This window comes from Sturnira hondurensis, unplaced genomic scaffold (assembly GCF_014824575.4).
Source record: "Sturnira hondurensis isolate 20B ecotype Veracruz unplaced genomic scaffold, ASM1482457v3 Scaffold0000780, whole genome shotgun sequence".
Classification (NCBI taxonomy): Eukaryota; Metazoa; Chordata; class Mammalia; order Chiroptera; family Phyllostomidae; genus Sturnira; species Sturnira hondurensis.
This window is the reverse complement of record NW_028073411.1, coordinates 18,292,259-18,315,104: the sequence shown is the minus strand read 5'-3', so window position 1 is coordinate 18,315,104 and position 22,846 is coordinate 18,292,259. Positions and strand designations below refer to the sequence as shown.

Sequence of the window (22,846 nt, the reverse complement as noted above, 5' to 3'; positions counted from 1 at the left end):
CTGGCACAGGGTGTTGGGGAGGCTGCATCTCAGTGGCGAGTGGCAGGGTCCAGCCGGGGGCCTGCTGCCAGGGTCACCTGTCACCAGGACGCCTCCAGAGAGGAGGGGGCACAGGTTAGAAGTGACAGAGGAGCAGAGGCAGAAGGCCCACAGAGAGGGCTGCCCCCACCCGGGGAACCTGGCAGGGCACACGGGGCAGAAGGCCCACACAGCATTGAAGAAGAGCCCTGGGGGGCGTCAGGGCCCTGGCATGGGCTGGGGAGGAGGGTCTCTGCTGACCACCAGCAGTGGGGCCTGCTCCAGGGTGGGCTGGGTGGGCGCACCTCCCCCCTTGAACACCACTTCAGGGGAGGTGCTGGGAGGGACAGACCTTTTTCCAAATTCACTTTTGAAGTCAAAGAAACACTTAATAAAATTTGGAAAGTACAGTCAAAACTCAACAGTGCAAAACAAAACACCTGAACCCCCGGCTCCCCTGTGTGCCGGGGACCAGGTGGGTCTTCCCTCTTGTGGAGGCCATAGCGTGCACAGGGCAGCGTGGCCCCGCTCACCTGTGGCCCTGCAGCCGCCCTCCCCCCCCATTACAGGTCCAACTCCTCACTGGGGGCCACCTGGCTCTGCGCCCTGGCTGACCCTCTGAGCCCCTCCAGGCCCCTCAGCAGGGGCAGGGAGTAGATGTTGAACAGAATGGCCTGTGGAAGGACAGTGCAAGCCGGCCCAGGGGCAGGGCCTCAGCAGGTCTCAGGCCCCGGGGACGGGGCAGCGGGTGTGAAGGTGTGCGTGGGTCGGGGACGGAGCTGCAGGCCGCCCCAGGCCCCTGAAGCTCCGAGCCACCTGCAGGAAGCAGCACTGGGGGTGGGCCGCCCCTGCTCTCTAGGAGGCAGGTCTGGGCAGGCTTGCGTGCCTTGGACAGGGGACACCTGCCTCGGGCTGCACCCCAGACCCTGTGCCTGCCCCTCCCTCAGGGTGGATGCACACAGCGCCCCTGCCCCCTGGGGAGGGTGAGGTGTGGAGCAGTGACCCCCAGGACCACCTCAGGGGTCTGCAGCCTTCTGGGAAGGACAGTGGGTACCAGGGGTCCAGTGCGCCCTGCCCTCTGTGTGGCCTGGCTGCTGTCTCTGGGGCGAGGCCTTCACCTTGCTGCCTGGCAGGCACAGCGTGTACAGGAAGGAGCAGTGGGCAGACCACCCGGCCTAGTGAATCTGGGGGCTTGGGCTGACAGGCAGGGGGTGGTGAGGCCCACAGGCCGGCAGCAGGCACGTGAAGGGGCCAGGCTGGGGGAGGGCAGCTCTCCAACCCCAAGGCAGATGGACGGCGCACAATTTCCATGGGGGACGTGCGGACTCCGCAGCAGAAACATGGGGCTGCCCTCCACTCCTCCTCTCTGTGGTGTGCTGGGGGGGCTGGGGCTGGGGCTGCGTCTGAGGCTCGCTCCCAGGTGGGGAGGCCCCGGGCAGGCTCCGTCAGGGCGGACTGGTTCGTCACCACTTTCTCTTTGCCTGGAAGGCACAGGGACAGCCATGGCAGCCACTTCTGCTGCAGCATCAAGAGGGACAGGGCTGGGGAGACCTGGGCCCTGCTGTCCTGAACCTTGGAACCAAAGCCAGCACCTGTGGTGCTCTGGACGCCTCAGGCCAGGAGTGAAGTCTGGGCTGCAGCCATCAGGCCGGGTCACCAGCACGGGTGCACGTTCCCACAGCGAGGGCGGGGGGGCGGGCACTCCCCGGGCCATCCTGCTGGGCCCAGACCCCAAGAGGCCCCTGGGTGGGGTGCCCGTGTTTTATGTGGTCTAGGGTGGTGGGCAGTGCCGTTCTGGACATTGGAGCAGGCTGGCGGCAGGGGTCTCGACTTCTGACAGATTCAAGGCCGTGGTGGGACTGTGGCTCCCACAGGGACTTAGTGCTCAGACTGGCAGACACCTCTTTCCAGATAGCCGCAAGGGCGTCCACACACCTGAGATCACACGGCAGGGCTCTCGGCACAAAGCGACCTAGGAATAGGCCTGGGCTGTGAGTCACTCGCAGGTCCCTCTCACAGCCACAGTTCCAACTGGAAACTGGGACGCAGGAAGAGGCGCGTGGTGTGGGGCACGGGACACAGACACTGGGTCCACCGCTCTGGGAGGCCAGCTGACCGCTGTGGTGACTCCCTCCGTGGTCCTGAGCCCTGACCGTCACTGAGGGTGCCAAGCCGTGCCATGCCATGCCACCAGGGGCCTCTCCTGAGGGGCCTTGTCTCCTGTCCCTGGGGCGTTGCCCTCCGGGCCGAACCCCTGTGCCGGCCAAGCCTGGCCCTGTAGCTGCTCCGAGTCCCTCCTGCTGCTTCCTTGTCCACCCTCCGAACCAGCCCCAGAGCTCTCCCCCAGGGCTCCCCGCCCCCGCCCCCTGCCAGTCCTCTGAGGCCATGTCTAAGGCATGGCTGGTCCTCCTGCCTCCCCTGCACCTTGGCCACCTTCCTTGCCCCTCTGGGAGGCTGACAGGGTGAATGCCCCATGGCGCTGGCGCAGACCTGGCCACAGACCTGGCCAGGGTGTGCCCTGGGGTACTGCTGCCCCGGGAGGCAGCCAGAGGTCAGTGGCTGCCCAGGGGCAAGCAGGTTGGCCACAGTCCATAAGCAAATGCAGGTACCCTGCTGTCCCTCTACCCAGGGCAAAGACCAAGTGTCTCCCTGAGGCTGCCATCTCAGCTGTGGCTTTAGGTGGGGCTCCCGGTCCCTTCTGGGAAGTGCATGGCAAAGCAAGGCTGGGGCTCCAAGCTGGGAAGCTCAGGACTGGTCCAGCTGAGTGAATGTGGATGTGCTCTGAGCCTCAGTCCCCGCCCACTCAGGTGCGGGGGCCGACAAGGCCAGGAGCTTCTTTCAAGCCCCACCATGCTGATGCCTAGCAAGGCCTTCTCCCAGAGGCCCCGGTCCATGGGCCCGCCAGCACTGAGGACGGTGCCAGAGACGAGCGACTTCCCAGCCAATGGCAGAGCTCAGGTGGGAGCCTCCCGGGCCGTAGGCCCCAAGACTGTGGCCCACAAGGCTCCTGGGCCGCCGGGGCGGGGCTCTGGAGGGGCGGGGCCGCGAGTGCGCGCACGGGGGGGGGGGGGGGGCGGGGGGCGCGTGTCGCCCTAGTCCTCCCTGGGCATACAACAGGGCCTTCCTGTTCCTCTGGGGGAAAGAACAGGCCACGCTTGGAAAACACAGAACACGACTTCTGGCCAAGATGGAAGCATGGGTGGACACACTGTGCCTCCTCCTCGCACAACCAAAATAAGGACGACAAAAACTCAGACGCCAAAAAGCACCCAGCACTGAGAGTAAACGGAACATCACAGAAATCCAGCAACCATCCACACAGAGGGGTAAGAGGAGCGGAGTCGGCGACCAGCAGAGGGGTCATCGCAGCAGGAAGAAGTGGTGGCTCTCGGACCCGGGCACACAGGCAGCAGCCAGCAGACCTCGGGGGGCGATGGGCAGACCCAGTGAGGGCGCACGGCGGCTGGCTGACCGTGGTCACACATTCACTCGCAGATAAACCAGGGGAAAATGGGCAGGGCAGAGAGACCGAGCAGCTCAGGGTCCCAGCGCTGGGAAATAAAACCTAAAAGCACCGATTGAAAACACCTGTGGGGGCTGAGGTGCCGAGAGAGACTCCCAGCCTCATAGGAGAGTTCATTGGAGAGACCCACAGTGTCCTAGAATGTAGACAAGCCCACCCACCCGGGAACCAGCACCAGAAGGGCCCAATTTGCTTGTGGGAAGCAGCAGAGGGGACTGAAATCTGAGAGAGAGCAGAACCACCACCATCATTCCCTCTCTGACCCCGCCCCCACATACAGCGTCACAACCCAGTGACTGAGTTGCCCCGCTCTGGTGAACACCTAAGGCTCCGCCCCTCATAGGTAACAGGCAAGACCAGACCTAGAGAAGAAAAAAAGGCTCACACAGAAGAACAGCTCAAAGCCCCAGAGCCAATACTTCTAAGTGACAAAGAGATAGCCAACCTATCAGATGCACAGTTCAAAACACTGGTGATCAGGATGCTCACAGAACTGGTTGATTTTAGTCACAAATTAGAGGAATAATTGAAGGCTAAACTAATTGAAATGAAGGGAAATGCACAGGAAACCAATAGTGATGGAAAGGAAACTGGGACTCAAATCAAGGGAGTGGACCAGAAGGAAAAAAAAAAGTGGACCAAACTGAAAATCATGAAGAAACAAGAATTCAAAAAATGAAAGGCTTAGGAACCCCCAGGACATCTTTAAATGATCCACCAACCAAATTATAGGGGTACCAGAAGGGTAAGAGAAAGAGCAACAAGTGGAAAACTTATTTGAACAAATAATAAAGGAGAACTTCCCCAATCTGGCAAAGGCAATAGACTTCCAGGAAATCCAGGAAGCTCAGAGAGTCCCAAAGAAGTTGGACCCAGGAAGGAACACACCAAGGCACATAGTAATTACATTAGCCAAGATTAAAATGAAGGAGAGAATCCTAGAAGCAGCAAGAGATAAAGGGACAGTCACCTACAAAGGAGTTCCCATCAGACTGTCAGCGGATTTCTCAAAAGAGACCTCACAGGCAAGAAGGGGCTGGAAAGAAGTATTCCAAGTCATGAAAACCAAAGACCTACAGCCAAGATTGCTTTATCCAGCAAAACTTTCATTTAGAATGGAAGGACAGATAAAGTGCTTCTCAGATAAGGTCAAGTTCAAGGAGTTCATCATCACCAAGCCCTTATTATATGAAATGCTAAAGGGACTTATATAAGAAAAAGAAGATGAAAAATATGAACATTGAAAGGACAGCAAACTCACAGTTATTAACAACCACACCTAAATCAAAAGCAAACTAAGCAAACTAGAACAGGAACAGAACCACAGAAATGAAGATCACATGGAGGGTTAGCAACAGGGGAGTGGGAGGAGGAGAAGGGGGGAGAAGGTACAGAAAATAGCATAGAAAAAAGGGGGAAGGCAAGAGTAGTGTGGGAAATGTAGAAGCTAAAGAACTTAAGACACATGGACATGAACTAAAGGGGGGAATGGTGGGGGAGGGGTGTGCAGGGTGGAGGGGAATGAAGCGGGGGAATGGGACAACTGCAATGGCATAATTAATAAAATATAGAGAGAAAAGAAAACACAGAACACGAAACCCTCCAACCCCACCCTGACTGCTCGGATCTCTAAAGTGGCGCGATGCACTTTGTCATGGAAAGCATTCCTGAGGACAGGAAGGGCTGATGACAGACAGGTGACTGGCTGGGCTGTTCATTTCCTGGGGAAGAACTGTTACGCTCCCCTCAGGACTCTGTCACTAACAAGACCCCAAACCCTCACATGGCAGTGTCCCTTCTCAACCCACACCACCTGCGAACGGACAGACTCCAGACTCACACCGTCACCAATGCAGGAGGCCGGTTCAGGAGGCCGCGCATCCCCTCCCCCAACACCCCCCCCCCCAGAGGCGCCTGGGTGAGCGGGCGACCATGCGACGCTGCACTGGAGGGACATGGGGAGGGTAAAGCCTTGTTCCTTCTGCTCCTGCCCCCTGGTCCCCATGGAAACCAGAGACACAGTGCCTACTGTAGGGTCACTGGGGTCTCAGGCCAGAGGGTGGGGTGAGGGACAGCCCAGGCATGGCCTCCTGCTTGGCCAACCCTTTTGGGGCAGACGGCGGAGCGTGGACAGAGGATGTGAAGGGGGGTGGCCGACAGGGGTTCTGTGCAGCCTGGGGACAGTCTCTCCCCTCCCCTGACCAGGACGCTACTCTGCAGCCCTGGGGTGGCCCTTGCCTGCACGCACTTCTGTACCAAGTTGCTGAAAGCGCCCAAGGAACACACGCTCAGAAGCCAAAGTGTGCAGCAGGCAATGCGTGACGAGAGAGACCATTTGGCTGTTCAGAGAGACGAAAGGTCCCAGGTGAGGGAGAAGGAAGTCATGCCCGGAGAGAGCAAAATGGCGTCAGAGGCCCATAGGGAGTGGACCCTCAGATGGGACAGGGCAGCCACAGGCAAGCAGGTCCCGATGTCCAAAGGCAGCAGGAGGACAGATCCAGCTGGCCTCCGCTGGACACGCCTGCCCGTGGGGGTTGGAGCATGTCACCCCTGGGGGTGGGGCTGGTGAGGCCACTGAATATTTAATCATCTAGAGAAGTGCCGCCTGTCTGCTGTGAGCTCGTCCTCAGTGGTGGACACACTGTCCGCCTGGGGGGGACCCTGTGGCAGGACGGGACTCTCTGGCAGATGTGCCCGGGAACGAAGGAGGGGGTGGCCGGACCCACTGGAGTCTGACACACTGGCTGGTATGGGGGCTTCAGGTTGGCCGCCTGGCACGCAGGGCCAGGACCTGGCGAACTGGGTGGGGTGGTTCTGGGCCAGGGCCCCTTGTAGCCCAGCTCCCCAGATAGTCAGAGAGTGGGGCCAGAGTTGCTGCTGCAACCGCAGCAGAGACTGAGCAGAGAGAGCTGTGTCCCAGCAGCCCTGGCACGGCCCCACTTCTGAGGTGTGTCGGAGCCTGGGAAGGGCCTGCAGCAGGAGCCTGTATCCTTTCTGAGGGGCGGGTGGGCAGCAGCTGTACCCAAAGGAGCCCAGGAGCCCCGAGGGGAGGGTCTGACTGGAGAGACCTCTCAGGGCCCCGGGGAGAGCGCCTGTTGTCACTCGTCCTGCTGTAAGCGGGCCCCTGCGTGCATGGCCCAGCCCAGGGGGGAGGAAAGGGCCCTCCCAAGGGTGCTGAGAAGAGCTGAAACTCAGGGGTCCCTTTGCTTGGAGGGCAGTGACCTTGCTGGAATCATAACCCAGGGCCATGGCGGGTGGGAAGCCTGGAGTGCGTGTATGTAGGCCAGCCACGGAGCAGCAGGCCCTTCCATCCCCCACCCCAGCCCCTGGGGAAGGCAGGGGCACACCCTCACTGACCTGGCTGTCAGGGTGGGGGAGGCGGCCACTGCAGTGAAGATGTGAACCATGGCCATCTTACACAGGTCTGCGGCCGAGCCTGCGGGCACAGAGGTTCCGTCTCATGTGCCGTGTCAGGCCAGTCCCCTGCAGGGACTGCCTGGCACTAGCTGGCTGTATTGCTTTTCCGCTCTGACCCCCTGACTGCTGGGTCCACTGTCTTACAGTCCCGGCTCAGGTCTGGAGATGAGTGTGGACCCAGTGGTGGACTCCTCTGGACTCAGCCAGGGGACTGTCCACTTCATGTGCCCTCGAGGGGCTGGGAAACACTCGTCCCTGCAGCTGAGCCACTGAGGCTCCTGCTGGGTTGGCTGTCGGCTGAGGGCGCGGGGCTCTGGGAGGGGCCCTTGGCTGCTGCAGTGGGCACGCCGGCGTGCAGCATGCTTGTCCACGGCCAGCGGGAGGGTGCCTGCTGCTGTCAGTCCCTGCCCCGCCTGAGTCCTTCCGTCAGTGGGTGAGGTTGGGCCCACCGGGGTGGCCCCTCTTCATCAGCTCAGCGTCCTGTGTGACGTCTCGGCGAGGGCACAGGTCCCGCCTGCACGTGGGGTGTGCATGTGGGCTGCAGGCTCTAGACGCCGTCCCTTGAGCCACCTGGCAGCGTGACCCAGTGCAGATGTGGCCCACTCCCACGGCCCCCCCACCACGTGCACGGCACGAGGCCCTGGCACTCGTCCTAGGCTGGGGCAGGGTGGCTCACTCGGTCACTGGGACATGCACTCACCCAGGGTGCTGGCGGGCGCAGGGCACAGGTTGGTCAGTGCCAGTCGCACAGCGAGCACTGAGCTGCTCTGATCAGCTCAGACCAAAGTTCAGGCTGCCCTTGGTAGTCCTGAGGCAGCGCCCCCAGATGCCCACTTGCTGTGTCCCCATGGCAGGAGGGCCTGGTGTCAGACAGACCCGCTGGCTGTGTGGGGTCTCAAGGCCATGGGAACCCTCCACTGGGGCCGGGACGCCAGGACACTTGCTACTTTAGGACAGGCGCCCAGAGCTGCAGAGAGGACAGCGTGGGGACAGCCCAGCCCCAGCCAGACAGGCACTACGGCTTGTCGGCGTGTGTCCACCTCGCGGAGGCAGACCTGCCCTGTAGCACTGGCCACTGCTCATCCCAGACACCTTGTTCGGCTCGGCACAGAAGCGAAGCGGCCACCGCCCAGGCACCTGTTCAGAGGCCCAGGCGGGCAGGGGCGCCCAGCCTCCTCGTCAGCGTGGCCCGTGCAGCTCTCCTGTGTGCAGTTCTCACGGGAAGGACTCTGGAGTCGCTTCCACGGCTCCTCACTCAGCCCAGTGCACGCACCTGCCCCGCACCAGGCACACACATAGTGAACAGACACGCATTCACGACCGATGGCTTCCTCAGACATGAGAACCAGGACCAGAGGCGTCTCAGCATTCGAAGGGCTCTCGTCTGCTGGTCACGCTGGGAGACAGGACTCGGGAAGGCTCCACCCTGAGCCCGTCCCGCCAGCTGCAGCTGCCTCCCCTGTTCTGCACGGACACGGGAAGGCTGGGCCTGTGCCAAGCAGCTCTGCCCTGCGGGCCTCTCTACAGGGTTGGCTGGGGCCTCGACCTCTGTCCTCATCTGCTGTGGTCCCTGGCCACCCTCTTGCAGCAGAACAGCCCTCTGCGGGTAGGGTGGCACAGCAGGCACCCTTGGGCTGGGCTCTGGGGCCTCAGCCCTCCCTCTGTGCCCTGTGGAGTCCTGGCTGGGATGACGCCCAACTCCCAGGCAACCCTGAGGCCATGCTGGGACAGCTCACCGCATGCGGGGTGAGAAGCCCGTGACTCCATCTCTCACTGCAGCTCCACGAAGACACAGGAGCTATTTGTGTGGCTGAGGATGATTAAAGTGTTCTCATAACCGGAGGCAAACAGTGCGGTGTCACTGCCTGCTGCTTCCTGCAGCGGGGGCTGGGGGCTGTGGCGCGGGGACACGCTGCACGTGGGTGCCTTGCTCGAGCCCTTACACTGCCAGGCCTGAGGGTACAACAGACAGTCCCAGGCCAAGGGCTCCAGGCCCGGCCCTCAGGCCCAGCTGAGCCAACTCCTGGGCATCTCAGGTCCCTGTGCAGATGCAGGGACAGCCCTGCTGTCTTTGGGACTGTCTTTGGGGGGCAATGTTGTAACTATAAAAATCACTGTGTATTGAACACCTCTCACCTTCCGGCACATTCCACTACTGCCTCCTGGCAGTACCTGCCAGGGAGGACAGAAGCAGGAAATACGGGACAGTGATCTGGTCAGTGTCACAGGCCCTGCAGCTGCCAGCCCCGGGAAATGCAGGGGCCTGCAGGCAAGCTGGGGGCTGCGGGTACCTTGCACCACGAAGTTCACTGCCTGCCGCTCAGCCTGTGCCCGGAGCTGCTGGTCCCACGCTCGGATCCTGGGCAGCGGTCTCCTTCTGCCCATGATGGACGCCACGTAGCCTGGGGTGCACCAAGGAAAGCGGGGTGAGGGCAGGGGCAGACGGGCAGTGGGGTGCCCTGGTGGGCGCAGCTCCCTCAGACTCCGCCCGGGCCAGCCGGTCTGTGGCAGGAGACACGCGTGGCGGTGGGGGGCCGTCACTTGCCTGGTGGCACATTTTACATTTATTTCCTTCTCTGAAATGCACTCTGCTCCTCTTTTCCGAATGCCTTGTGTGGAACACACACCACTTGTGTTCACAATTCCTTTCTTAAAAACACCCTCTCCAAGTACTCCTTCACCTCCTCACGTCAGCCTGCCTCGCGTTTGTCATGGGCGACGCTTTACTGTCACTTGTGACTTGACCAGGACTCCTTTTCCACCCCTGGGTCACTCGGGAGTGCAGTACATTTCTGACAAGCAGATGGACACGTAGCCACGCGTACGGGCAGATACGAGACCCCCGCGTGTCCCACTATGGCCGCGGAGCTTGCACTGGCCGGTGCTGCACCANAGTACTCCTTCACCTCCTCACGTCAGCCTGCCTCGCTCGCGTTTGTCATGGGCGATGCTTTACTGTCACTTGTGACTTGACCAGGACTCCTTTTCCAACCCTGGGTCACTCGGGAGTGCAGTACATTTCTGACAAGCAGATGGACACGTAGCCACGCGTACGGGCAGATACGAGACCCCCGCGTGTCCCACTATGGCCGCGGAGCTTGCACTGGCCGGTGCTGCACCACACGCGTTTCCCGGGGCAGTTGCCAGGCGCAGGAAGCCATGTCTCTGTGCGTCTGTGCAGTGGCCCTTCTCCAACTCAACCTTGTCGGCTCCGGTGCCTCAGGCAGAGCTGGCTCTGGGCCCTTGCCAGGTGGAACCTTTTGGTCCCATTCATACAGCAGGGGCTGGACACTCACTCCATCCCCATCCTCCAGGCCCCACTGTCAACCCCCCGCCCGGCTGTCTGTCCAGCCACTGGCCAGAGGAGCAGGGCCACCCAGCTGCCACAGGTCAGACGTGGGAGGGGGGAGGACCTGCTGATGGCTCACCTGTCTGGTGACACCTGGCAATGGTTGCTTGGGCAAAGTCCTTGATTTTCTTGTACTTCTGCAAAAAACTCTCCAAAAACTGGGAGGCTTCTTGAATCGTCACTCCAAGGCAAGCAGCAAGCCGCTCCTTCCCTGTATGAGCAGAAACGCGAGGATCAGAGGCAGCCCTGACCCCCACGTGGTGGGGACCAAGAGCACGAGCCCCTAGGCAGGGACCTCCATGCACGCAAGAGCCAACAGGAGGCCTCCTGGACATGCGGTGAGTGAAGGACCAGCCAAGGACCAGCCGGCACCACTGGCCTCTTCTGATTGGCCAGGATGGTGTTGGCTTTTGGCTTTATAACTGAGTGCAAGGTGCTGGCCCTGTCGGCTGAGTGCCTGCCAGGTGCTGCAGGTGCTACAGGTACAGCTGTGCCCGGAGCAGGTGCAGCTGGGCACTCAGCTTGTGCAGAATTGCGGGCAGCTGGCTGAGCAGAGGAAGACAGGGAGGGAACACCCCGCTGCCACATTAGGGGGAAATGGGACCCACGAGCTCCACCCTTTGAAGTTCACGGTGAGACAAGAATTTTTGGTCCAGCCAGTATTTTCCTCCTAAGGGATGCAGGTATTGTAATGATGCTTTAAATTTTTTTTTTTTAATTTTAATTGTTTTTCAAGTAATGACGCTTCTTATAGCAAGGTATGTGGTCAGGACGGCACCCTGAGTCCCAGCACTGCCTTCTGAATGAAGGTGCTGGTACCACCTTGGCCTGGGTCTGCGTCCAGCTCCACCAGGGTGGGCGGTTCTGCGTGGCCTTGGGGAAGTCACCTGACCTGCCATAAGCCCCATTTCTTCTCTTCCCTGTGAATGAGGAAAAGACATCCTGGCCCCTGAGGTTGGTAGGGGCCCCTTCGAGCTGAGGCAGGCAAAGCTCCAAGCGCACTGGCCCCCAACTGGTATTCAGTGCGGAGTCGCTCTCCCATGTCATCCAGAAAAGAAGGCTTCCCAGAGGGAATGAGCAGTCACAAGGAGGGATGTAGGCACCAGATGGCAGGGGGACGGGACGGCGCCCAGCTCAGAGGGGCTGCGTCTCTGGAGGGAACCCCAGGAGACGAGTTGCGTGAAGGCCTGAATCCCAGGAGCATGACTGGAACGAGCATGAACCTGCCGCCTCTGCACAGGATCGTCTCTGGGGTCGCACTGGAGGGCACCCCAAGGGCCTTCAGACAAAATGGTCCAGAAGCCACAGCCTGGGGATGGAGGCACGAAGACCCGGGGTGGGGCCTCATCAGGAACAGAGGCTGGCCGGCAGCTTGGAGCCCGGCCCCCGAGGGCAGGGGCAGACGTCGGCTTTCACTGGCGGCCGGGGAGCGTGGGGAAGGCTGGGTGCCCGGAGCCGCCCGAGGCTTCTGCCCTGCACTTGTGGCTCAGCTGGAAAGGAGGTGACTCCGGCTTCCCTTTCAGGCTTCAGACCAGGGGCAGCTTCACGGGTGCACTACGCAGAGCCGATCCCTCTGCACCCGTCTCTGTGGCCTGCTGTCGCTGTACTGGCTCTCGGACAGGCTCCCGCAGGGGCTGGGGGCTGCGGGCAGGTCCGGTGGGGCCGAGCGCTGTGAGCCTTCTCTCAGCCAAACCTTTTCTCGAGTCTAATTGGCTGTGAGGCCCATACCGTGCATTTTTGTTTCCGACACTGTAGTTTTCAGTTTTAGATGTTCAATTTGGGTGTTTTGATTTTCTGAGGTTTCCTAGTTTTCATTAATTTTGGGCATATTTCACTTTACCTCCTTGCACAGAGTCATAAAAGTGGCTTTGGAAGGCCCGGCTGCTAACTCCAGCAGCGGGGTCGTCGGAGGGTCTGCTTCCATGGCTGCCTCTCCAGTCTGAGTCAGGCCATATGCTGCTTCACATCCTGTGCTCAGCAGTTGTGGGTGGTGCGCCGCAGACACTCTGCATTCTCGTGCGTTTCTCTCCTGAGTCCTGATTTCCTTTTTAAATGGGGCAGTTCATTTGGCTAAAGTCAAACTTTAAACGCGGTCCCTCTGCTGGGGCAGTGGCTGAAACCTCAGGCCAGCCCTTTTGGCCTGGGCTGGGCTGTCCGAAGTCTGCCCTCGTCATGAAGGTTGAGGGGTCGGCCAGAGTCCCGGGCAGAGCTCAAACTCAGAATCCGCACTCTTCTCCAGTTCTCCTCTGAGACCCCCCTTCACTCTGCCGATTCCCAGGTTGCTCCAGACTCGGCCACCTGGTTCTTCCGTCTAGTGAGGGGATGTGTCTCTGCTGCTGTTCTAGCAGGGGAAGGGCTACAACACGGCAAACTGCCCTGTCCCCCTCCTTCCTTCCACCTGTCCACCTACCTGCCACTTCTGTCTGCTTTTGGTCAGTTTTCAGTACCTCTGGGTGGTAGTTCATGACACTCCTCCACACTCCAGAGTTGGCACCTGGGAGTGTGTGGGCTGGGCTGCGGGAGCGCCCTGGCTGTTCCCAGAAGCCACCCTTCTTCTCAAAACCTGCAGCTGAGAAGGAACTTTCCTTCCCGCTGACCTGCTGGGGTGCGCAGAGGTGGGCCTGCCCAGGTCCCTGCACCTGTGGGGAGCCTGTTCACTAAGGACCAACGATGCAGTGGCTCCAGGGAGGTAGAGGCTGCAATGGGACTAGGGTCCACTCTGGCCTCCACGCCCTGGATCCTTTCTCCCTGCACCCTTATCAGTGGGCGTGTCCCACTGGAAGGCCCCCCCGCCCCCCTGCACCCCAAGAAGGCTCTGGAGGGCTTCTTTCACGCTTTGTGTTGGCTGGTCCCCCCTCTCCACCCACCCTTGCTCTGAACTTTGCTTCCAAAGGCCAAGGCTTCTGCTGTGTGGCTGTTGTCGCAGGCAGGACTGTCTCTCCGAGAGCAAGGGCCGCCAGCTCTCAAGTCTGCCATGAACACACGGGTTGACTCTTCCCACAGACGGCAATCACGTCCTGCGAGTGTGCGCGCGTGTGCATGTGTGTGCTGCGACTTGTACTTTAACAAGACCCTCTTTGCTCCCTTCTTACCAGCGCTCTTCCGCCCCACGCACCACTGCTAACAGTCCCTCACTCCTGTGGGTAACTCTGGGGCCTTCGGGCCACCTGGCCCCTCCTGGGTGCAGGGTGCTGCCTGGCACCCACTGTGCAGCCCGAGGCTGGCGCACACTTGGGGATCCCTCGTGATCAGGCAAGGCGTGGGGTGGACTGAGGAGACCTGGAGTTGGCCGCTGAGAAGAGTCAAGATGTGAACTGGCTCTTGAAGCAGTGAGAGCTCCAGGCAGGACCGGGGCGGGGGCGTGGGGTAGGTTGGGAGTTGCTTCCTGGAGGTGGTGTCTCCTGGTGAACTCAGAGGGGCTGGCAGAGGGCCAGGGTGGGCAGTGCCTGTCAGTTGACAGGCACTGAGCTCACCGAGGGCAGGGGCAGCAGTGTGCTGTGTGTGGGCCCCAGGCAACAGCTGCTCCGTGGCCCGTGTGGTGGAGGCTGTCTCGGGAGTGGGGCCGCCCTCCCTGGCAGAGGCCCGGGTCTGCGGGAGGCATGGGGCCAGGCTGCCCCACAGGCCGCAGTGGGCTGCACAGACCAGGCATCCTCCTGAGCATCCTTAGTGCTTGAGGCCCAGGCCTGCTGTTCCCCACCCTGTCTTTTTCCGTGGTCCTCACAACAACCACCCCATGGAATCTGCCTCTGCCCTGGGCCCCCAGCAGCCAGAGCAGCAGCTTCCGGACCCTTGGGCGCACATTTGTGTGACAACATGTCCTTGCAACCCAGGAAAGCTGGCTGGTTGGACGCCCCTCGGTGGAACCCCCCCAGCATCGGGGCAGCCCAGGAGAGCAGCCACATTTACCCACCAGGCTCCGCCTCACACGCGAGCAGCCTCAGGCCTGTGCGCTGCTGTGAATGCGCAAGGGTCGGCTGTCAGGCTGGATGGTGACCACGGGGAACAGCAGCTGCAGAAACGGAGGCTCAGGGGTGGGAGCCCTGTCACCGCCAGGGCTAAACGCAGCCAAATCACCCTTTGCGCCAACATCACAGTCAACACACACGGGCTCACTGCTACTTCCAGAGGGGAGCTTTCCCCCCTCCAGATGAAACAAGGAAAACCCGGAAGGCACCAAACCGGCACCACCGAGAAGGGGCCCTAGGTGCTTCGGGAGAATGGGGGATGCCCCCTGCTGGCCCTGTGAAGCCCCTGGCCCTGCAGCCTGTCCCCCAGCTGGATCTGAGATGGGGGGGGCGGGGGGTGCCACCCCACAGCACTGCCAGTCACCGGGGGAGTGCGCTGGCCTGGCACTGAGTGGAAGGGGCCCCAGGTGTGGAGGCAGACGCCGATGTAGAGTTAGCTGGTGTCGGCTGCTGCTCCAACAACCTACTCCACATCACCTGAGCCGGTGACGGGGCACAGAGCAGTGGGGGGCTTTGTACAGGGTCACACAGCCCGGAGGCGAGAGTCAGGACTCGGCTAGGCTGCATGGCCAGGGAAGAGGAAGCAGCGTCCACTGGCAGAGCCAGAGCCAGTGGTGCCCCTGTAGCAACTCTGGACAAGGTTGCCAGGCACTGGAATCTGACACGACAGGTGGAACTCTGCTTCTGACCAGACAGGGACTCGGGGAAGTTCAGGGGCACTGGAGGGGGAGGCGGGGAGCAGGTGACGGGGCAGCGGTCAGTGCCACCCTGCTGCCACCCACTCAGTTCAGTTGCGTAGCCTGTTGTCCCCAAACCGTGCACACAAAATGTCCTTCCAAACAGGGTGGAAAGCCTCCCGCTCACCCCTCGCTCTGCATGCAGCGCTGTCTGTGCCCTGAGCCAGGGAGGGGCTCAGGCCTGATGGAGGCCAGGGAGGGAGGGTGGTGCTGGGCGCTGCAGAGCCCTGGCTCTGGGGGAGGAAGGTGGCAGACAGGAGCGGTCTCCCTGGCCTCATGAGGGTCTCCCTGGCCTCACGGGGGCCTCCCTGCAGGGTGCTCCCCCTGCCGGGCCCCACCGGCACCCCCACCGCAGCCCTGCAGAGGACCTAGCCAAGCTGTGCCCTGACTCCTGACCCACAGCAACTAGGAGACGACGGAGGGGCCAGCCACACTGCTCAGAACGCCTGGGAGGGGGCAGCTGAGTGAAGACCGGATGGAAGTCAGGGTGAGCCCAGTGGGTGGGGCGGAGGGGCGAGGGGTCCCCGCAGCAGGACCAGCCCCACTGGGTTGGGGTGGCTTCCAGACCCATCAGAGCAAGTCACCCATGGTGGGGAAGAGGCGCTGTGGAGGTACAAGGTGGCCCCTACGTGCAACCAATGGGCCTCTGTCCTGACGGTCTGGCTGCCTTTCCTCTGTGCACAGGCTTCTGGGGCAGGGAGTGGCCCTCGCCCCGGTCGGTGCAGGATGCCACCACCCAAAGCCACCTGAGCCACTGGAGGAGGCGGTCACACGGGCCTGGCCACAGCCACCCAGGCCCTTCCTTAGGCAGGGGCTGGCTGTCCCCAGCCTCTCCTGACTCTTCCCTTGCTTTCCTTCGGGGACATTAGGCCCCGGTGACTCAGCATGACCAAGGGGGAGAAAGTCACAGGGAGGGGAGATGGGCAGTGGAAGGGGCCTGGCCTTGGGCCCTGGGGCTTCGGGGGAGGGGCCGCGGGAGGGGGCCTCCTTGGGCATCTTGGGAAGTGCTGTGAAGTTGCTGTAGGCCCTGCCACGCCCCTTGCGGGGGCATGACTTCGGTTGGCTCTCGCTTCTGGTCCTGTCCCCCCACCCACAGGGAGATGTGAGCACCGGGAGAGCAAGTCTGTAAGGGGTCTGACTGGCGTCAGGGTGGGCGTGGGAAATCCCATCAGTGTTTGTGAAAGACGCAGGACTTCCCAGGCTGACAGTGATTTCTCTGACCATGGCTGCAGCCTACCTGCCCCGTAGACCACGGAATACACCACCTTCTTGGTCCGCTCTCTGTCTGTGTGGGTCACACGGTCTGCAGGGATGTGCTTCCTGCAGGAAAGGGGGCATGTCTCAGGCACGACTCCCGGTCTCTGGAGGGACCGCCAGCCCCGCAAGGTGCTTTCTCCAGAGAGACTTCACTGTTCCAAAGTCAGCCTCTCACCCCCGTGGGGAGACAGACGGCTGCCTCTGCGGCATCCTCCCGGGCGTGCGCGTGCCTGCCATCCAGCTGCCGGCTGGAGGCCCGAGCAGCTGCCAGCTGGCCAAATTCCGGAGCACCCACAAACCAAACCAGAGGGTGCATTCAGCGAGAAGCGCCTGCCCACAGGAGGTCCCAGGGCTGTTGCCTGTCTGTGTGCGGGACTGGATGAGCGGCTGAGTGTCTGAGCCGTCCAGGGACTAAAGCACTCGGACAGAGTAAGGATGGACGCCACGTCTGACCATCTGACCATCTGAAGGAACCTGTCCTAAGCGTAGGGGTTGGCTCCTGGCTGGGCCCTGCAGGGCTCAGCTGGGAAGTTGCAGACGCTGCCATGGCCCTCACTCGACTCAGCTGTCAGCCCGATGGGAAAGCTCCGGTCTTCTCAGGTGTCTTCTGAGCAGGAGTGCAGCCCTGGGCGTGCACAGGATGGGGCCTTCTAAGAGCCCAGCACCCGCGGGCCTCTCCCCGCTGCTCCCGGAGCTTGCAGGGTCTTGTCACGTGCAGGCTGTTTACCTTACGGTGTTCTCAGCACTGTCGGCCACCTTCCTCCCCAAACTGAGTGCTCGGGCAGGCAGAACGTCCCCCAGGCAAGTTAGAACCCACAAACACAATGCTTTGCGAGCCGGTGGGCTTGCTGCCCCGGAACCGGGGATCGACCGGGTCCTGTGCAGGGCAGGGCACAAGGCTGCCTGCGGAGTGGGAGGGGCGGGCCAAGCAAAAACACCACAAGCCCCCTACTGTTCAAGTTGCCCTTGTCTTTTTTTTTTACATTTTATTTATTAGTTTTAGACAGAAAGGAAGGGAGGGAGAGAAATATGGACTTGTGGTTCCACTCATTAGCGTATTGATTAGTTGATACTTTAAAAAAAACGTAATTCTCTTTTAGAAAGAGGGGAAGGGAGGGGGGAAAGGAGATAGCAATCAGTTTCCTCTCATATGCTCCCCAACCAGGGATGGAACTCGCATCTCAGGCAGGTGCCCTGATCAGGAGGCAAACCCGCCACCTTTCCACGTGCAGGACGGTGCCCAACCAACGGAGCCTCACTGGCCAGGGCCATTGGTTGATTCTTGTGTGCGCCCTGACTGGGACCAAACCCGCAGCCTCGGGGTATGGGGACAGCACTCCAACCCACCGCGCTGCTCGGCCGCGGCCCAAACTGCCCTTTTCTGGATGCAGCACGTGCTTGGCTGTGAGCCGCCGCCTGTTTCCCAGGGCAGACAAAACTGGTCTGACTGTTTTTCTTGGACTCCTTCCTAAGGCCTGAAACCACACAGGGATGCCACCACCTCCACTATTATTTAACATCGTTCTGGATGTTAACATCAGCCAAATAATTAGAGGCATAATAATTGGGGAAAAGTTTAAAAACCATCTTCTGGTTGGAAATTCCTAGTGAATCACTGATAAAATAATTCAGCAAAGTCCGCCTGGTGTGGTTCAGTTGGATGGACGTTGTCCTGCAAACCGAAACGTCGCCGGTTTGATCCCTGGTCCAGGCACATGCCTGGGTTACAGGTTTTGTCCCCAAACCTGTGGGGCACATACGTAAGGCAGACAGTTTATGTTTCCCTTCCTCTCTTCCTTTCCCGCTCTCTAAAAATAAATAAAAAAAATCTTTTTTAAAAGTCTAAAAATAAGTCTTGGAGAAAGGATGAGGGCAAAGATCTGCACAGAGCAGCACGGGAGGCGCGGTGGCGGGCCCGTGGGCCTGGGTGTGGCGGGGCGTCCCCGCACGGCCTGATGGGACCCCCGGCTGGCCGTGTTGGAGGAAACCAGTTAGCTCTGTTTCCGTGTGCCACCAAATCACAAAATTAGAGTCCACACAGATTGAAAGCCTACACATGAAAAAAAAAGGCGAATAAAATGAAAGAAAACCAAGAATGTAAGTTCCCAGTAACAGAAGAGTATTGGTAGAAAGATAGCAATAGAAATCGTAAATAAGAAATAAATAATAATCTACGACATCATAGTTTTAAAATTTAGTATGATAAAAAGCATCGCAGAAAATTTAGAGACAATTAGAAACTACACACTAGCATGTGGAGGAGAAACGGGGCCCTACCCAGAACATACGAAGACCCTCGAGGCGGCACCGAGGACCGGCGGTCTCAGGATGCTGGGCAGAGGGTGTGAACAGACCCTATGGGAGGAGAAGTCGAAATGCTAACGGGTAGGACGCTACCAGTCCCGTACGGGGCAAATGCAGAGCACACACATGGCTCTGCACGGAGTCGACTGGCAAAAATGAGTCCCCTACTGAGGGATGAAAAGGATGGATGATGGGGCAGCCCCTAAAAACCCAGAATTTATTTATTAAAAAATTGTGCATTTACTCTTCTGTGTTTACACTTCAGTCCCCTTCCAAGCGCTCTCCCCTTCACGCAGCACACGCGTCGAGACGTTCTTCCTGCCGCTTAGAACAGTTTTGAGCTCGGGGGTTCTGATGCCTTTTAATGCGTCTGCTGTTTTTTGATTCACCTCTTCCACATCAGCAAAGCACTTCCCTTCCAGGACTTTTTTCATCCAGGGAAACAAAAAAAAAGTCCCTCAGGGTGAGATTGGGTGAATAGGGAGGTTGGGGCACAGGGTCACGCCTTTTTTTGGTTAGAAACTGCTGAACACTCAGCTCGGTGTGGGCAGGTGCACTCATAAATCAAACATCTTGAAATGGGCAAACGCATTGAAAGAGTTCAAAAAAATTTACCGCAACCAAACACAGCCTCTCACAGCAACCCCAGCTGGTGCCCTGATCCAGATGGGTTCCTAGGGCACTCACCTAGTGGGGAAGCCTGTCCTACAAGGGGCCTGTCCTCCAGAAGGTAATTCTGGTTTTCTGAGGGTCCTCTTGTCAATTCTTGCATGCAGAGTGGGACAGCAGTTTGGGAGGGGCCTCTGAAAAGCTGACCAAGGGGAAGAAGGGCATACCCCAACCCATCCACTCCTAGAAGCAGATCCTGGCCTCGGCCAAGGCCAGACGCCTGGGCAGCCCGACGCGCTGCGAGCCAGGCGTAGGGGCATAGCCCGGCCTTGCGGAAGCACGGACCGGGCCGCAAGGCAGGCAGAACACCAGCCTGCTGTCAGAGACAACAACGGCGAGGAGGGGAAGCGGGAGGCTCACCCACTGCTCGGCTGTCCACTGTGACTTCTCTCAAGCTCGGGGTGACCGGATATCTGCAAGGGCCACTGACCTGCAGACCTCTGACCTGGAGTGCCCAGAAGTCCCAACAGCAGGTGATGAAGGCTCCCCTTTAAAACGCCTCATCCACGATTCAAATATGTGTTTCCCTTAGTTGAGGGTTTTTCTTTCTTTTTGGGGGGGAAATACACATAACTTGAAACTTATCCTCTTGCTCATGCTTAAGGGCACGATTTGGTGGCACTAAGGACGTTCAGTGTCATATAACCATCACTGCCATTTATTTCCAGAAGTTTTTCACCTTCCTGAATTGAAATTCTGTGCCCATATTTCCATCTTTTTTTAAAAAAGATTTTATTTATTTTTAGAGCAAGGGGAAAGGAAGGAGAAAGGCAGGGAGAAAACCATGGACTGGTTGCCTCTCGTAGGTATCCTGACTGGGAACTGAACCTGCAACCCAGGCAACAAGCCCCGGCTGGGAACCGAACCGGCGACCTTTCCCTTTGCAGACGACACCCAGCCCTCCAGCCACGTCAGTCGGGGCTCCACTTGTTCTGAACATGAATTTTAAAAATTGTTAGGAGGAGTAACTGATTACTTTAACTTTTTTTTTACTATTGAGATATAATTCACAGACCATTCACCCTTTTAAGGTGCACAGTTTAGTGATTTTTTAGTAAATTCACACATGCTCAGTCAACTGCCACTACTGTCTAATTCTAGAGCATTTTCATCCATCACTCTCCACTCCCGTCACCCCCGGCCACCACTCTCTGTCTCTCCACCCTCACCTGTTCTAGACACGTCCCGTGAACAGGTCGTGCAGTCTGTGTCCTTCTGTGACTGGTTTCTTTCACGAAGCATCTTCGTGGGTTGTCTATGGGGAGATGTGTCAGAGCTGCGTTCCTTTCCACAGCTGGGTGACATCCCGCTGTGTGTGGGCTGCACTGTGCCCACTTGTTCTGCTGACGGACATCCGGGGTGTTCCCACCTCCTGGCTTTGGGGACACTGGTGGACAGAGGTCCCCACCCTTCTCGGGCAGGTGCCTGGCAGGGGAATTGCTGGGCCGTGTGGGAGCTTTATGTTTAGCTTCTCTGAGGCGCCGCCTGCCTGTTCTGGAGAGGCCGCATCACCTTACCCGCTGGCTTTCACCTTGTAGGAAAGCAGAGCTCTCTTTACTCAAACTTCCCCCAGAAAACGCAGCTGGAGCCCTTTGTGAAGAACTAAGATGCTCCGGAGGGCCATGTGAGTGAGCGGGAGAGGCCCCATGGCCCGAGCCCAGCATCAGACCACATGAGCCCTGACAGTTGCAACTGTGGCCGTGGGAGGAAGCGGCCCCGATGGCAGATTACAGCCTTAGGTCATGGACCCTGTNGACCCGGTCGGCCCCCCCCCCCCCCCCGGCTGTAATGCTGACTAAGAGAGGCCAGGATCTGGCCTCAAACACTGACTCTTCACAATTGAAAACCACCAACAGAGCCTGGTTGCTGTGGGTTGGTCAGGGCATCATGTTGTAAACCAAAAGGTCGCCAGTTTGACCCCCAGTCAGGGCACGTGCCTCATTTGCAGGTACAAGAGGCAACTGACTGATGTTTCTCTCACTATAAATAAAAAAGCAATGAGAAAACATCCTTGGGTTAGGATTCTTAAAAATTTTATTTATTTATTTTTAGAGAGAAGGGAAGGGAAGGGAAGGAGAGAGTGGGAGAGAAACATCAATGTGTGGTTGCCTCTCTTGTGTCCCCCGCTGGGAACTGGCCTGCAACCCAGGCACGTGCCCTGACTGGGAATCGAACCGGCAACCCTTTGCTTCACAGGCCCACGCTCAATCCACTGAGCTACACCAGCCACAGCAGGATTTAAAAAAAAAATTACCCCCCCCCCCGCCCCGCCAAACAGGAGCCTAAAGAAGGAACGAGGTGGTGTCCCCTGCGGCTGTGTAGGATGTTGCCTCCAGGCCCCATTTTGGGGACATCCATGTGCATGTCCTGCTGGGTCCCTGTCCAGTAGGAAAACTGGCAGGGGCTCCTTCCCTGCTGCAGGCTGTCCTCTACCTTTGTTCTGGATTTCCCCTGGGAAGTCTTGCAAGACCCTCCGACTTCGGAATTGGTTGCTGCGTCCTGTGAGAAGCATCTCAAAAGACTCCTGTCACCCTGGCCCAGGGAACGATGCCAAAGTCAGCATGTCTGCGTCCTGACCCACACCCATGCCGCTGAGACTTGGCTGCTGCATTTCAGAACCCTTCCTGCGCACACGGCACCGGCTGCACCGACACCCATGGCTCTCTGCCGCGTGCCCAGCAAACCCCGCCAGAGTCTGCCGCGGGGCTAGCGTCTCTCTTCCCGTGCGTGAATTCCCGAGTGTGTCGGTCCACTTTTGGAGGTAGTTTTTTACCATCGCTCTATTCCATGTTGCGTCCACACAATGATTCCGAGCGGCACCTTTGTAACACAGCTGAGGGCCTGGTAAGGCTTGGGCTTCCTTACTGCTCCTCTTCAAAATTTCCCCGATGAGGACGGATCATTCTGCACCGTGAACAGCAGGCTAGCTCGTGTAGCTACAAGCTCATTCTCTGCCTGCACGGAGGAATCCATGGCGGAGAGTGGCAGCTCGATAAAACGGAGTTTTTCGGTCGTGGTGTCCGTGCTTCTCCACCTTCTCTCCGTCTGGACCTCGCACTCGGTCATCCGCTGCCCCAGGTGCCGTGCCTTTCCCACCGCCCCCGCCTCCCTCCGTTTGCCTTCTGCCTGGCTCACCGCCTTGTCCCCCCAGGCCCCAGCGGTGAGTTTTCTTTAGCTGACTCCCAGGGTTTCCCCAGCAGCAGTCACCACCTTCCCTGGGGACGCTGTTGCTCTGTCCCAGGCGATCGACGCCCGCCCTCGTGAGCAGCAGCACGACAGCAACTTCTCTGTTCCCGAGTCCCACAGGGCACTGTGGCAGTCCCGCCCAGTGGCCATGGCCGGCTGGCTCTGGGGCAAGTGCTATCAGCCAGTGAAGGCCCAGTGGGGTCACGCATTCAGACTGCATCGCAGTGAGATCGGGTGGAGTCAGTGGGGAGGCACAAGGGGAACTCTGCAGTGGGGCCGTTGGGAAGTTGCCACAACAGCAGGGGAAGGGGGCACCGGGAGAGGAGGGAGTGCAGGCCAGGCTGGAATCAGGTGTGGGAGGCAGGAAGGGAGGAGTCAAGCCGGCCCCCTGTGGACCTGCTGAGTGGGACAGCTGGGGACC

The 22,846-nt window shown here is 59.4% G+C and overlaps 1 protein-coding gene across 1 annotated transcript in view; it reads right to left on the bottom strand.

Moving 5' to 3' along the window:
• The window catches only part of POLN (DNA polymerase nu), a 103,249-nt gene that overhangs the window by 2,614 nt on the left and 77,789 nt on the right, over positions 1-22,846 (bottom strand). The window contains exons 19-22 of the mRNA XM_037046936.1: positions 16,247-16,329; positions 10,387-10,518; positions 9,250-9,360; positions 6,899-6,977 (exon numbers count right to left, since the gene is read on the bottom strand). Of these exons, the coding sequence (XP_036902831.1) occupies positions 6,899-6,977; positions 9,250-9,360; positions 10,387-10,518; positions 16,247-16,329 (405 nt within the window). The remainder of the gene's footprint in view (positions 1-6,898; positions 6,978-9,249; positions 9,361-10,386; positions 10,519-16,246; positions 16,330-22,846) is intronic.